The following is a 12,572-nucleotide window of genomic DNA, read 5'->3' as shown; positions in this document are numbered from 1 at the left end:
TTACTGACTTTAAATCTACTCAAGTAAGTAATAGCTTTGGAAACAGTCCTAATTCGTTCACATGGACTGTCAAAAGCTGCAGATTGAGATATGCGGAAGGTTCAGACAGCTTGATTCGTATTGATGCATCCCAGGAGGTATCAATTTTCGACAGAATAAGGGTTCTTTCGCATCATGGGATTCACATTATAATATTGATATGAAAATGCGATACTAACCCTTTGTTTACTAGAAGACCCCGTTTCAGAGAATATAATGGCATGGCCCAAATTTAGGCAAAGAGCAATACGGAGAAGTTGTATCGGATACGGTTTCAACACTTTGCGCGATTAGTATACGTTAATAACAAATATTGTGGATCGCAAAAGTTATATTTAGTGTAGCTTTATTTTCGGAAAATAGAGGCATTACTACGCTTGTTTTTATGCTTCAACATGCTTCAAAGGTGATCTGCTAAAACAGGTGTAACGTTATAAAAAATCCGAATTTTCCAGTTTAGCAGGACACATCATGGGCTGCTAGATCACAAAATGATAGGTAATTTCTAGATTGCGAAACGGCAGTTTCAAATGTTATGGTGGGCCATATTTACTGTGATGTAATATTTAATATGGGCGACAATGCGGTGTCAGCGGAACCAAGCAATCCGATACCAAAATTATATTCACCAATACTTTCGTAAAAACATATTTGTCACTCCACAACCACTGTGCGCGAAGTGCAACAAAATTACTGGGCTTTACTTGACTTTTATGAATATTAAATGACTGTAGAATACCACATGAAGACAGCCCTGAAATTCCTCAGGCTATCTTTCGTATTGGGGATCAAACTACTTCTACTTGACAAACTGAAAATAGCGAAAAGTAAGTAAGCAGATCACAAAATATTACGAAGTAGAAGTTGTGAAAATCAGATCTATTTGAGTAAGTACCAGAAGTAGAGGAAAACTACTTGAGTACTTCCAAAAAGTAGAAGTACTTCGTTACTGACCACCTCTGGAGTTGAGTCTAACTATTCGCAATTATGAAGGAACATGTCGACTTCGCGTGTGCCCTCGTAGAAAGCTTGGTACAAACCTTGGCACAAAATGATAGACTGACGTTTGCCGAAACCTTCGATATTGATATATGTCCAAGAGTCTAATAATCATGTCCTTGCCAAATCAGCCAAGCTGATACGGAGGTAACCCGGAATATATGCACGGAGCAGTATATTATTGACTGAATTCATTTATTGTTTTTTTGCGAAATTTTCGCGCATCACGCGACTAGGACGCCAAATGCACGTTGACTTTTCATAATATAGATGTTGTCGATTTTGATGCGTAGTAAGAAGCCTTGTTTTCACTGTAACCTAATCCGGCTCGCTCCTATCGGACGTCTAACAAAATGTCATTAACATTCACCAAGTGGCCCTAGCAACGGTTCGTAAATCTCATGTGGACCTTTGGCCAAAAAGGTTGGCCACCCCTGATATATGCCCTTAAAGCGTAGTATGATATACTAACTAACTATAAAGATGCATTATTTCGATATGAGGGGCTTGGGTCGAGAGATGCCACTAAAACTCAGATTTGGGTCGCTGTCTAAAAAGTTTGGCTTACACCAGTGGTCGGGAACCCATGGCTCGCGAGCCATAAATGGCTCTTTTGGGTATAAGATATGGCTCTTTGCCAAATATTTATTTTCGTACTGAATTGATCAATATTGCAGCGACTTGTTGGCAAATTTTCATCACGGCCAAAATAATTGTTCTCGTGGCAGTATAAACATGTCTTTGAGAGGTAAAGACAATGCCGTATTCGGGTTTGGGGGCTCGGACTCCGTCTTTTCAAATTCATCAAATTTAAGTAACTGTCACGCCGGCGGTCAATATCACTCGCGAATTCTACGTACCCGACTCAGTCAGTCAGTCAGTATACTTTTATTCATCTCACCAACAAACACAACATGTAAATTGGTATAGATTGGGAGACACGGAGGACCGGTAGGTCTTAGATTCAGTCGCCACCCAGCGGAATTATAAATGAGTAAATATATGGCAAGATGTAAGTCCATCAATACTAACGATTATGACAGTTTACCAATTGACATAAAATAAACAAAAGATAAAAGCTATGGAAAATCAGCAGTAAGCATCCAAGCATAGTACTGGTATACAATACACAGTGTGCACAGCAAAAATATGCAGCAAAGCAAGAACAATGAAGACGAACCAAGTGGAACAGTATTACATCACAGTCAATGCAAATCATGGACCATGACGGTTGCCAGTAAACTCGCCCCAAAGTAAATTCGGCCCAGGCAAATTCGGCCATTACATCAGTAAATTCGGCCCACCGAGAATATTGTATTAAAACGTATTACCAACCGTTAACATGAATTAATTACATAATTATACTATTATTAAGTGATTTGGATGTTAGGGTATGCGTAGATCGCGTAATCACGGGAGATAGCGCGGATATTCACGGGGACCGAATTTACCGACGGCCGAATTCACCGGTCAATTCACTGGTTACTCGGTCAATTCTGCCCTCGGAGAATTTTTTATAAAAATGTATTACCAACTATTAATGTGAATTAATTTCATAATTATATTATTATCAAGTGATTTGGAGAACAGGGTATGCGTATAAATATATATATGTATATATATATGCCGATGTTTACGGGGCCGAATTTACCGGCAGCCGAATTCAATCGGTATATTCAGCCCTCGGAGAACATTGTGTGAAATTTTATTACGAACTAATAATGTGTATTATAATACATAATTATAATATTATCTAACCTGAACCCTAACATTAATCCTAACCCTAATTCTAGCCTAATCCTAACCTAACCTAACCCTAATCCTAACCCTAACCCTAATCCTAACCCTAACGCTAATCCTAACCCTAACGCTAATCCTAACCCTAAACCTACTAATAACTACTAACTAATAATGTGTAGTATATTACATAATTATAATATTATCAAGTGATTTGGAGGTTAGGGGTTAGGTTTAGGGTTAGGATTAGCGTTAGGGTTAGGATTAAGGTTAGTGTTAGGATTAGGGTTAGGTTAGGATTACGGTTAGGATTAGGGTTAGCTTAGGGTTAGGGTTAGGTTAGGTTAGGATTAGGGTTAGGATTAGGGTTAGGGTTCAGGTTAGATAATGGTATTGTAACTGTTGTTGTTACTCTGGCCCTGGCCGAATTTACCGAGGGCCGAATTTACCGAGGGCCGAATTCACCGACGGCCGAAGTGACCGAGGGCCGAATTCGACGGGCCGAATTTACTTTGGGGCGAGTTTACTGGCAACCACCATGACAGTATTTTTTAACAACAACAACAACAACAGAGGAAGGTGTAGCAAGTGGAACAGTATTACATCACAGTCATTACAAATTATACCTATTTCAGTATTTTTCAACAAGAAAATTGCGGTATCTGATCTTGAACTGGTTGAACTGCATCGATCTATATTCTTTTGGAAGGTTATTCCAGACCTTGGCACCCTTGAAGTTGAAACTGTTTTGTGACAATTTCTTAGAAACTTGAGGTAATGTTATTTTACCTTGAGAGCTAGATCTAGTGCCGAGTGAACAGAAGAAAATGTATGGAAATAGTTCTTGAAAAATTTCGAAATCTCGAAATTTCTCGAAATCTCGAATTGTGCGATACGTTGATTAGTCAAATTCAAAGAGCATAGTAGACATGGCGACGCCCATTTCAAAACGCAATTTTCGAATACACATTGTCTTCCTGATCTACGACGCGAAACGATCTGTTGTGGACAGGACATTCACAATTACAAACTCGAATTACAAACAACGCCATAAGGGTCCATAGCTATCCACGTTCTAGATTGGTAAGTACAGCTCTATGTAGTACCGGCAATAAAATGTATGCGGTAGCGCAACGTTGTGTTACCGCCGAATAGTTTGAGAATCGAGAGGTCTATAAGTATTTAGATTTTCGGAATCAGTGTGACAGTCACATTCGATAAATATCAGTTATAATAAGCTACTTATGGTGAATTGCGTTATCAATGGTGAGGCGTGGCCCATATGTGCCTTACCTCTCGTTTCGAACTTTATTTTCGAACAATAAATACCAGTTTTTACAGAGAAAATATGACGCACACGAGGAATCCAATGTAGTGAGTTCGAATTGGTGATACCACGACGTCACGAATTTTCAATTGTGACGTAACAGTTGATTGACATGTATTACTCTTTGGGAGTTGAGATGGAAATAATAGGGCCAATATGGCTCTTCGGACAAAAAAGGTTCCCGACCACTGGCTTATACGATCCTAATCTAGGAAACAGTTTAGTACGATTTGTAATAGTTATATAACAAATCAATGATATGACGTAACCGAAGAAATTTGATGACAAGCCGCGTCTCTTTCGAGAACCCGCGTCGGCGAAATACATTATTTGCTAAGGAGGATGATAAACCGGAAAGCTCTTATTGCTATTGCGAGTAGGAAATGAATCAGCTGCTATCGCGAACAGTTTATGAACGAAAGCTCGACTAGATTTGTTGGCAAAAGTCTCTAGGACGGGTGTGTTATTGTTGTATTTTTGAACTGGAAACTACTGGTATAGTGTAGTAGTGGTGTTAAAGCTGAGGCAGTTCTGTCCGACACAAAATCTGAAATTTCAAGACCATTTGCGGTATAGTATACCTATGTTTTTGTAACGCGGTATATTTTATTTTACAATAGCATAACGTCCCAACGTTGTGAAGATATCAATACTATGGCTAATGATGCCCATTTCATTAAATATTAACTTGAATCAGGCCCAAGTGGCTATATCATGGTAGTGAGCGATTGTTTGTAGAGCCATGTTACGTAACAGGTAAACACAATGGAGAATCATAAAAGCACGTAGTGAGTGAACAAGCCGAGGCTATTTACTAGCAGATACGGTTTCCCGTTCACGTGAACTGCCTTACCTGGACTTGTTGAGACTTATCACGCCTATCCTAATGGCTTCGTCTGGCAGATCAGAAGGGTATAGGCTCAAAGAAATTGACCAGCACGACAGCGACATGGTCACAAAATTCAGCAACAAAGTTGATGTCGATGTCGAGAAAGCTACCATATCTAATGGGGCGAGGGGAAATCGAGGATCTGTCATCAGCTTTCACGATGTACATTACTCCGTTGTTGTTAAAGAAGGATGTTGTTCGTCGTGTAAGAAAGGCGAAACTAAACATATTATCAAGGGTATCAGGTTAGTGGATATCTCTCAGAGATACATTACACGTCATAAACATCTCATTTTGTTTAGCGGTATAATGAAGCCCGGTCTCAACGCGATCATGGGACCCACAGGAAGCGGAAAATCTTCGTAAGTATAATGTACTACTACATACTCGTTTTGCAGCTATGGATTTGCGGTCCTTCGAAACGCCTATCTCCCAGAAGACTGACATTTTACTGAGCAGTATCATTTTTGATATACATTTCTTTCTTGCCAGGTTGTTAGATATTCTGGCCGGGCGTAAGGACCCGAAAGGCCTGTCCGGTCTTTTGCTCGTCGATGGTAAACCGCCACCTGAAGATTTCAAGAGAATAAGTGGCTACGTTGTACAGGTACCAACACCGAAATGTTATGTTACACGTTACCGTACATCTGGCGTATTTTGCATGGTAGAATGACGTCATTATGGGGACACTTTCTGTTAGAGAAAGCCTGTGGTTCTCTGCTAACTTACGACTCCCGCGAAGACTTACAAAAGAGGAAAAGAGCGCAAGAATCGATAGAATCCTGAATGAACTAAGCTTAAACGAATGCGCCGACACGAAGGTATATTATCTCTTATTTGAAATGTTACACCTAGGCCTTGTTGAACTAGCAATCGTATTATAGATAGGGACTGCTCTGATCCGTGGGATCTCTGGAGGCGAGAAGAAACGCACAGCAATCGGCATTGAATTAATCACTGAGCCGACTGTTCTTTTCTTGGACGAACCAACCACGGGTCTTGATGCATCTACCGCTAACGCTGTAATGTCATTGCTAAAAAAGTGAGCATATCGGCTGTTTTCTGGTCCCCGTTCAACACGTAGTTGCACAATGCACATGCCAATAGGCCATCGCATCCCGACTCCACAGCCCACACCAATGCATTGCTATCATCCAGGCTTTCGAAACGGGGAAGAACCATTATATGTTCCATTCATCAGCCTCGCTTCAGCATTTACCGACAGTTCGACACCATGACTCTGTTGTGCCTGGGTAAAATGGCCTACCACGGACCGCGCGACCGAATATTACCGTATTTCGCAGAACAAGGTACATCTAGTTGCTGTCTGTGCAATTTCCGTATCTTAACACGCATGCTACGTGTCGTCGGCAGGTTACCAGTGCCAAGCACACAACAACCCCGCCGACTTCTTCTTGGATGTTATCAACGGCGACTCGACTGCAATAGCATCTGAAATCGATGAAAAAGAAGACGAAACTGGTAGGATTTTTATGTGATAACCTGCTTCCCGATTGCATTTCACTTCGCGACTTAATAAGGCGGTGAACACTTTCTGGTACCAATATTGCGTGCAAAATATCCAAATACACCAATCCCAATGAAGATATATCACAGGGGTGTATAGCAACACCGGATCGTTTCGCATGAACCTGCTGAATAATATAAAGTCACCACTCTTGTCAGTTCAAGATAGCGTAACGGTGGGGCATCCGGCTTCTTGGCCGTTAAGGTCGTGGATTTAATCCCCGACCAGGCAGGCCGAGGACCTGGTTAGTAACACCGGTATCCATGCCTTGGCGCTCAGCTTTACCGGAATAGCATGGCAGTTTGGTGCAAGACTTAGAAAACCTTACAAGGCTATATCTGCACCTTCATTGCGCCAGCAGCATATGCACATCATGTATACTCGTGGTATGGACATGCACAGATCGCGTGTATGTATATATCTTGAGTCGGTGTATATACCTCAAAAACTTCAAGAACAAAAATACGCTGTGTGCTATTCCTTCTCATAATGTCCAGAATGACCGAAATACATACAGCCACCTTTACCACATTTAGGTTTTGACCGAAGAAGTGTCAATAGTTATAACCGGGTCATTTTCAGAACTAGTGGCAAGAAAAATTGACTTGCTGGCCACAAGTTTGCACACCCCTGCAATAAATTATTATTCGTCGAAGTTATACGCACACATTCAACTTTCAGAGACTGTTCACTGGTTCAGTGTCATGTTGTTTTATCTTGACTACGTCAATACATCACCAAGCGGTGTTTGCTAAAGTTTCATAACGCCGAGACGCTTACATAACCGTGTTACATAACTCGAATCTTTTACATACACCGTATTTTTCCGCTAGATGACGCCGATCAAACGCAATCAGCTCTCACGGCTGACAAGTTAAACGAAATATACCTGGACCACGAAATATACAAAGACTGCGCTGCAGAATTAGATACCATACACCGAAAATACGAAGGTACTAATAGCGCAGGGCGATGATTCGATTTTCCGTAAACTTTCAACCGTACATTTGCAACTCAGCCTCTGATCATCGCGTTGCGCGTACACCGCAAAGTGCGTACGTCACGCCCTTCTTCTATCAATTCGCGATTCTCAGTCAACGGGCGGCGAAGAATATTATCAGAAACCCGATCGCTTCCGTTGGAAATGTGAGTGTGCGGAGGGCGTTTGGCAAAAACCTTTGAGTCTTAGCAAGTCGTCGTTATAGCTTTCAGAACATCATAATATGATGATATGATTATGATATCTTATATCCATTGACCGACATACATTCATGTACTGAACTTTTCCTTAGATTCTTGTTGTTTAGTGTACATGGTGTTTCAATATCTCTGATCCTTTTACATCAGAGTAATGTTAGTATCATGATTCATGAGCTGCTGACCTCATGTGGAATTCATGTCATATATTCAACCAGGCCTCTACATTATTGAATTTAACTAGCAACGTAAGGAATCCATGCAGAACATGTGTTTGTGACCCCATGCGGTACGTTACGTTCAATGGGATAGTCTCATTGCTTGCCATGTCTGAAACCATTTGATCACCACCAGGTGTCAGTAGCGTTCAGCCGTCGCCCTGTAATTCCAAATCCGATTCGCGAATGCGTTGCTGACGGCGCCGCCAACAGACTTTGTTTCTGTTTCCACTTGATTTGGAGTGATAATTTATCGCAAAAAGCGGGGAACGGGGGCATGATATGACGGTAGCTTAGGGGTGCCAAGATATATGGAAAAACTGTGTTTACGAACAAACCGCTATCAACGATTCGTTTTTGTGTTACAGCTGGTCGTTAATTTGATTATTGGTATTATATTCGGACTGCTCTATTACCAGTCCAATGACGGAACGACAGTTGGAGTACAAAACATGTAAGTTATGAATATATTCTCACAAGATATTTCTGAAACCAACATCATAGTTCTATCCAGCCTCTAGGCTGTCTTGTTATCCGAACTCTGTCATAAAAATTCGAATAGTATTGATAAAATATATGTTCACGTTATGGCAGTGAAAACAGTGTTCTCTCTTGACTTGACTTTATAGGTCAGTGCAACACAACACTAGCGAAATAAAAGGAAACGCATTCGAATGCAATTATTATTGGCAACTATTAATAACAGTGTTGACAACGAAGTCACTACGACTATAAGGATAACAATATAGCTTTGTATGAGACGAAAATATTGTTACAACTTCCCGTTATGAAGCCAAATGTTTCGATCGTATATGACAATCTATTGTTACCCATGACTACCACTCACGATTATACGCATATTGTATAGGAATGGGCGGTAATTGGCCGCCGACTTGCTGCATGGTAGAGGGCAAGGCCCGTTATCAATCTGCAAAGTCATTTTGTGTGTCATGGCCCCTTTTCAGTTGATCTTTCAGCCGCGAGACTACGGCAGCCCATAATACGTACCCCTCGCTTTTATATTGCAGTCTCGGCGTTCTATTCTTCATCACAACTAACCTGTTGTTCGGCTCAATCAGCTCATTGGAGCTCTTCGTACAGGAGAGAGACATATTTCTGTGAGTTGAATGACAGAGCTTGGGAAATGAATACAAAACGGTCACTCGGGTCTCGTTTTTAGGAGAGAACACGTCTCCGGGTATTATCGCGTGATCTCGTACTTCCTGGCGAAAATGCTGGCGGATCTTATTCCCGTTAGAACGGTGGCGCCGATTATTTTCTGCTCTGTCACCTACTGGATGGTTGGTGAGTGCGTGCTGCTTTCGTTCACGAACCGCTTTCGGCGGTCGTGAGTAGACCACGGCCGATATGGGTATTTTGTGCCCATATCTCGATACTTGAAACTTGATGTCGATGTCGAAATGTGGCTTCATTCATCAACAATGAGACTCCATTTGAGTAAGAAACTATTACATCTAAACCAAGAGGTTTACTGCCAGTTTTGGAAACACGACTTCACAGCATTTTCACTAACACTCGATCTCCTATGGTGTTCATAACTCACTCTAAAAGTACTGGGCTGCTCACTTTGTACAGTTGTAGAAATAATTGGTTCGTGGTGCAGAACTTGAAGATAGCTTTCAATACAACATCCATTGTAGTAAAATATTTATTCAACTCGAAGACTTTTCGGGTGATGTCGGAAATGATGATGTCACACACTGTATTTATACTGACTCAGACTAAGGCGTTACTTTCTAATCGTGAACAATACGGTCGCTAAATTATATCCTTCTAATGGACGATGACCACTCACCAGCCTTGGACAATGTTGATGTCGGCCGTACTTGGCACCTTCTTGTTTGGATGATATGATTATCATATGATTGGGAAGACACAAAATCCATTTAAAAATTAGGACAATGACTCCCTTTCTGAAGCGCGAAAGTTTCAGCATTGTTGTGCTTGTCAATTTTATTCAGTAAATTTCGCACTTGACGAAATATTAGGCTCAGTCACACCATGCCTCGGCAATCTTTAGGTAAACGAGCCGAGAATGTTCCGTAATAAGAACTACAGTTAATAGGAAATAGGCTACAAGAACTATGTGGCATGTCAGGGGAAATCTTTACATATTGTTCTGGTCTGTTACAATCTATTGGAACAACCTATTCGAAAATAGGCCCGGTGTAAAATGACCATAGATGATGAAACATTAAAATATTAACACACAAAAATACTAAAACAAAAAATCAAAATCAAAAACCCATTTAAGATCGATATCGCGCGACACAATCTGCTCAAATATCAATATGACTGATGGTAGAATGCAATATATTATATGCATTATATTACCGTGCACAATACACACGTTGTTTAACGTGATACACAAGACACTATTATGCGGTATAATGAGTGTCGAAACGTTCCACTATAATCTATAATTGAAACTGCTTATGACGCTGGTGGGTTTTTAGCGAAGTAACATAATCCAAGACAATTTGCATAAACCTTGTTGTCGTCGACTGTCTTGAATGTTGTGTCAACAGTCAACATCCATCACATAGGTTTGAAGCCTGACGCCGGTGCCTTTTTCTTCTTCATGCTGATGGTGCTGTTTACCGGGTACGCGTCTGTTGCGATCGGACTCTTTTATTCCGCGTCGTTTGGCACCTTCGCGGTGGCGACTTTATTTTTGACGATGACATACGTGTTTTCCATCGTGAGTAAACAGACAGTTTCGTTAACACGTTTTCAAAATTTCTGAAATTTTCGCTAATCTTCTCAGATATTCGCGGGCCTTCTTGTCAACATCTCCACCATTTTGCCGTGGCTGGCGTGGCTCGAGTATCTCAGCATCGCGAGATACGGATTCGCGGTAAGCTATACAGTTTCTCAGTGCTCTATACTGAGTCTATTGTTTCTACGGCCAATTCTGTATTGCGGGAGTGCCAAAACCACTCGCCGATCATTATATACATAATGTAGATTATTAGCAACTCGTGTGGCAATTCCTTGGAATACCGAATCGCTCGAAGTACCCCCCCCCCCCGATTCAAGTATTTTGGCTCTAGTACCGCATCTGTACTATGATTTCAAGTACTAAATTTCAGTTCAGCTGCTTTGAATGACAGACCGACGCTTATCCATGTTCAAGTTTTTTTTCTGTTGATACCGCGTGCCGGGACTGAACTGAAAATAGCGTGAAATACTGGTGAAAACAAATAATGTATAATTTGTATATAATATATATGATTTGAAAATAACCGACTTGATTCGATTGAATTCAAGCCGATGGTATGCGTATCAGCTGTGATAATTTTGCCCACCCCTGTTCGACTGCGTTTTTTTAAATTCCAACGTAAGGAATTGTCTTCATCTAATCTTCGAAAGTGTGTACAGAATCTTTGCGCACTTATCCAATGCCTCTGTTACATTTTGCAGGTGATTCTTTGTGTACTCGTTTTAAAGTTAGTATTCTTGCGCGTTGTATGGGTTCTAGATTACCAACGTTACAATACCATCGACTGCAATGTCTGTTTATGGTAGTAATTTTGTCATAATTCATATCCATTTTCAGGGTATGGCAATCAACGAATTGAGAGACAGAAATTACACAAGGTGCTTACCGACACCAACAAACTGGTATGGTTCGTTAGGAGCGCTTGACGTATTTTCGTTTTTAATTCTGGCTATTATGTGCAGTCTAACCACTACCATAGAAAGCGGAGAAGACATTTTGGCATATTCATTGTCAATAGGCGAAGAAGGTGTACCGCTTACGGATTGGGATATGTGGCAAAATGCATTCGCGTTGGGATGTATCGCTTTGGGAATGTTCGCCTTGACTTACGTTCAGCTCTGCCGTATGAAAACCTACACTTGAGAATACCCGTCTCAATGCGGACTTGGACAACGCAATTACGCCTGTATCGCAACGCATGCAGATATTTTCACTTTCACAGTATTAGCCATTTGCTAGTATTTGGCGGCCTGAGAATAAAAACTATCTCTCTCTCTCTTCGACGCATTGCCAAGCCTTAGTAGAGATATATGACACAGTATTTCAGGTAGAAGTACTGAATATATTTCGATTAGATGGAGATAGAAATCGTTGACGAGTTCATAATTGGTATTAGGTCGCCAGCGTCACACGATTTCGTTTTCGATATTTTACCACTGACTCGAGCTGAGGTCCGGTAGATGCGCACTTACAACTACGACACTGAGTCCAAGCCGGTGGTTGTCAACCCTTTCTTGGCCGTGGCCCACCTCTTAGAGTCAGAATCCCGTTCAATGCGTGTGAATCGACGGCGCCGATATGCCTATTGCCTATTCCTCTAAAATATGCGCATTTTACTCTTAATTAACTGATGACATTTGGGGAAGCGGGTGGCGCAGTTGGTTAAACACTGCTGACACGACACCAATGGTTGCTGGTTCGGGTCTCGGCTCTGCCATGCTTCTATGTCTAGGAGGTTTGTCTGGGCTCCTCGTCGCTGTAAATACAGCGCCTTCAAAATCCCAGACGGCGAGAGAGCAGAACTCTTGAAAGATGGCAGCTAAAGATCACGTTGAAGGAGCAAAAGCAAAAAGATGTGTGACAATAATTAAATTCATGTACTGGGCGCAAATGAC

At 41.3% G+C, this 12,572-nt stretch overlaps 1 protein-coding gene across 2 annotated transcripts; it reads left to right on the top strand.

Moving 5' to 3' along the window:
• Nucleotides 1-4,627: 4,627 nt before the first annotated feature.
• On the top strand, nucleotides 4,628-11,955 carry LOC145454050 (broad substrate specificity ATP-binding cassette transporter ABCG2-like). Of its 2 annotated transcripts, XM_080332033.1 has the most exons (16): nucleotides 4,661-5,236; nucleotides 5,294-5,353; nucleotides 5,484-5,598; nucleotides 5,660-5,812; nucleotides 5,876-6,033; nucleotides 6,150-6,301; nucleotides 6,366-6,473; nucleotides 7,353-7,472; nucleotides 7,538-7,665; nucleotides 8,303-8,388; nucleotides 8,963-9,052; nucleotides 9,115-9,239; nucleotides 10,502-10,656; nucleotides 10,723-10,812; nucleotides 11,515-11,579; nucleotides 11,640-11,955. In XM_080332033.1, exons 1-16 carry the CDS (start codon nucleotides 4,989-4,991, stop codon nucleotides 11,818-11,820), a joined length of 2,034 nt encoding a protein of 677 aa, XP_080188159.1. In that variant the 5' UTR covers nucleotides 4,661-4,988; the 3' UTR covers nucleotides 11,821-11,955. The 2 variants fall into 2 exon arrangements, with proteins under 2 accessions (XP_080188158.1, XP_080188159.1); XM_080332032.1 differs by having other exon boundaries at nucleotides 4,628-5,236; nucleotides 11,515-11,955.
• The last annotated feature ends 617 nt before the right edge of the window (nucleotides 11,956-12,572 follow it).

Source organism: Botryllus schlosseri, chromosome 13 (genome assembly GCF_051294905.1).
Source record: "Botryllus schlosseri isolate E-star chromosome 13, Bs_hap1, whole genome shotgun sequence".
Taxonomy (NCBI): Eukaryota; Metazoa; Chordata; class Ascidiacea; order Stolidobranchia; family Styelidae; genus Botryllus; species Botryllus schlosseri.
The sequence above is the reverse complement of the archived record's forward strand: the minus strand, read 5'-3'. Positions and strand labels throughout refer to the sequence as shown.

Coding starts and splice junctions, on each gene's coding strand:
- LOC145454050 (XM_080332032.1), top strand. CDS start 4,989: ATGGCTTCGTCTGGCAGATCAGAAGGGTATAGGCTCAAAGAAATTGAC. Junction 6,302..6,365: donor ACCGTATTTCGCAGAACAAG/GTACATCTAGTT, acceptor TGTCGTCGGCAG/GTTACCAGTGCCAAGCACAC. Junction 10,657..10,722: donor TGACATACGTGTTTTCCATC/GTGAGTAAACAG, acceptor TAATCTTCTCAG/ATATTCGCGGGCCTTCTTGT.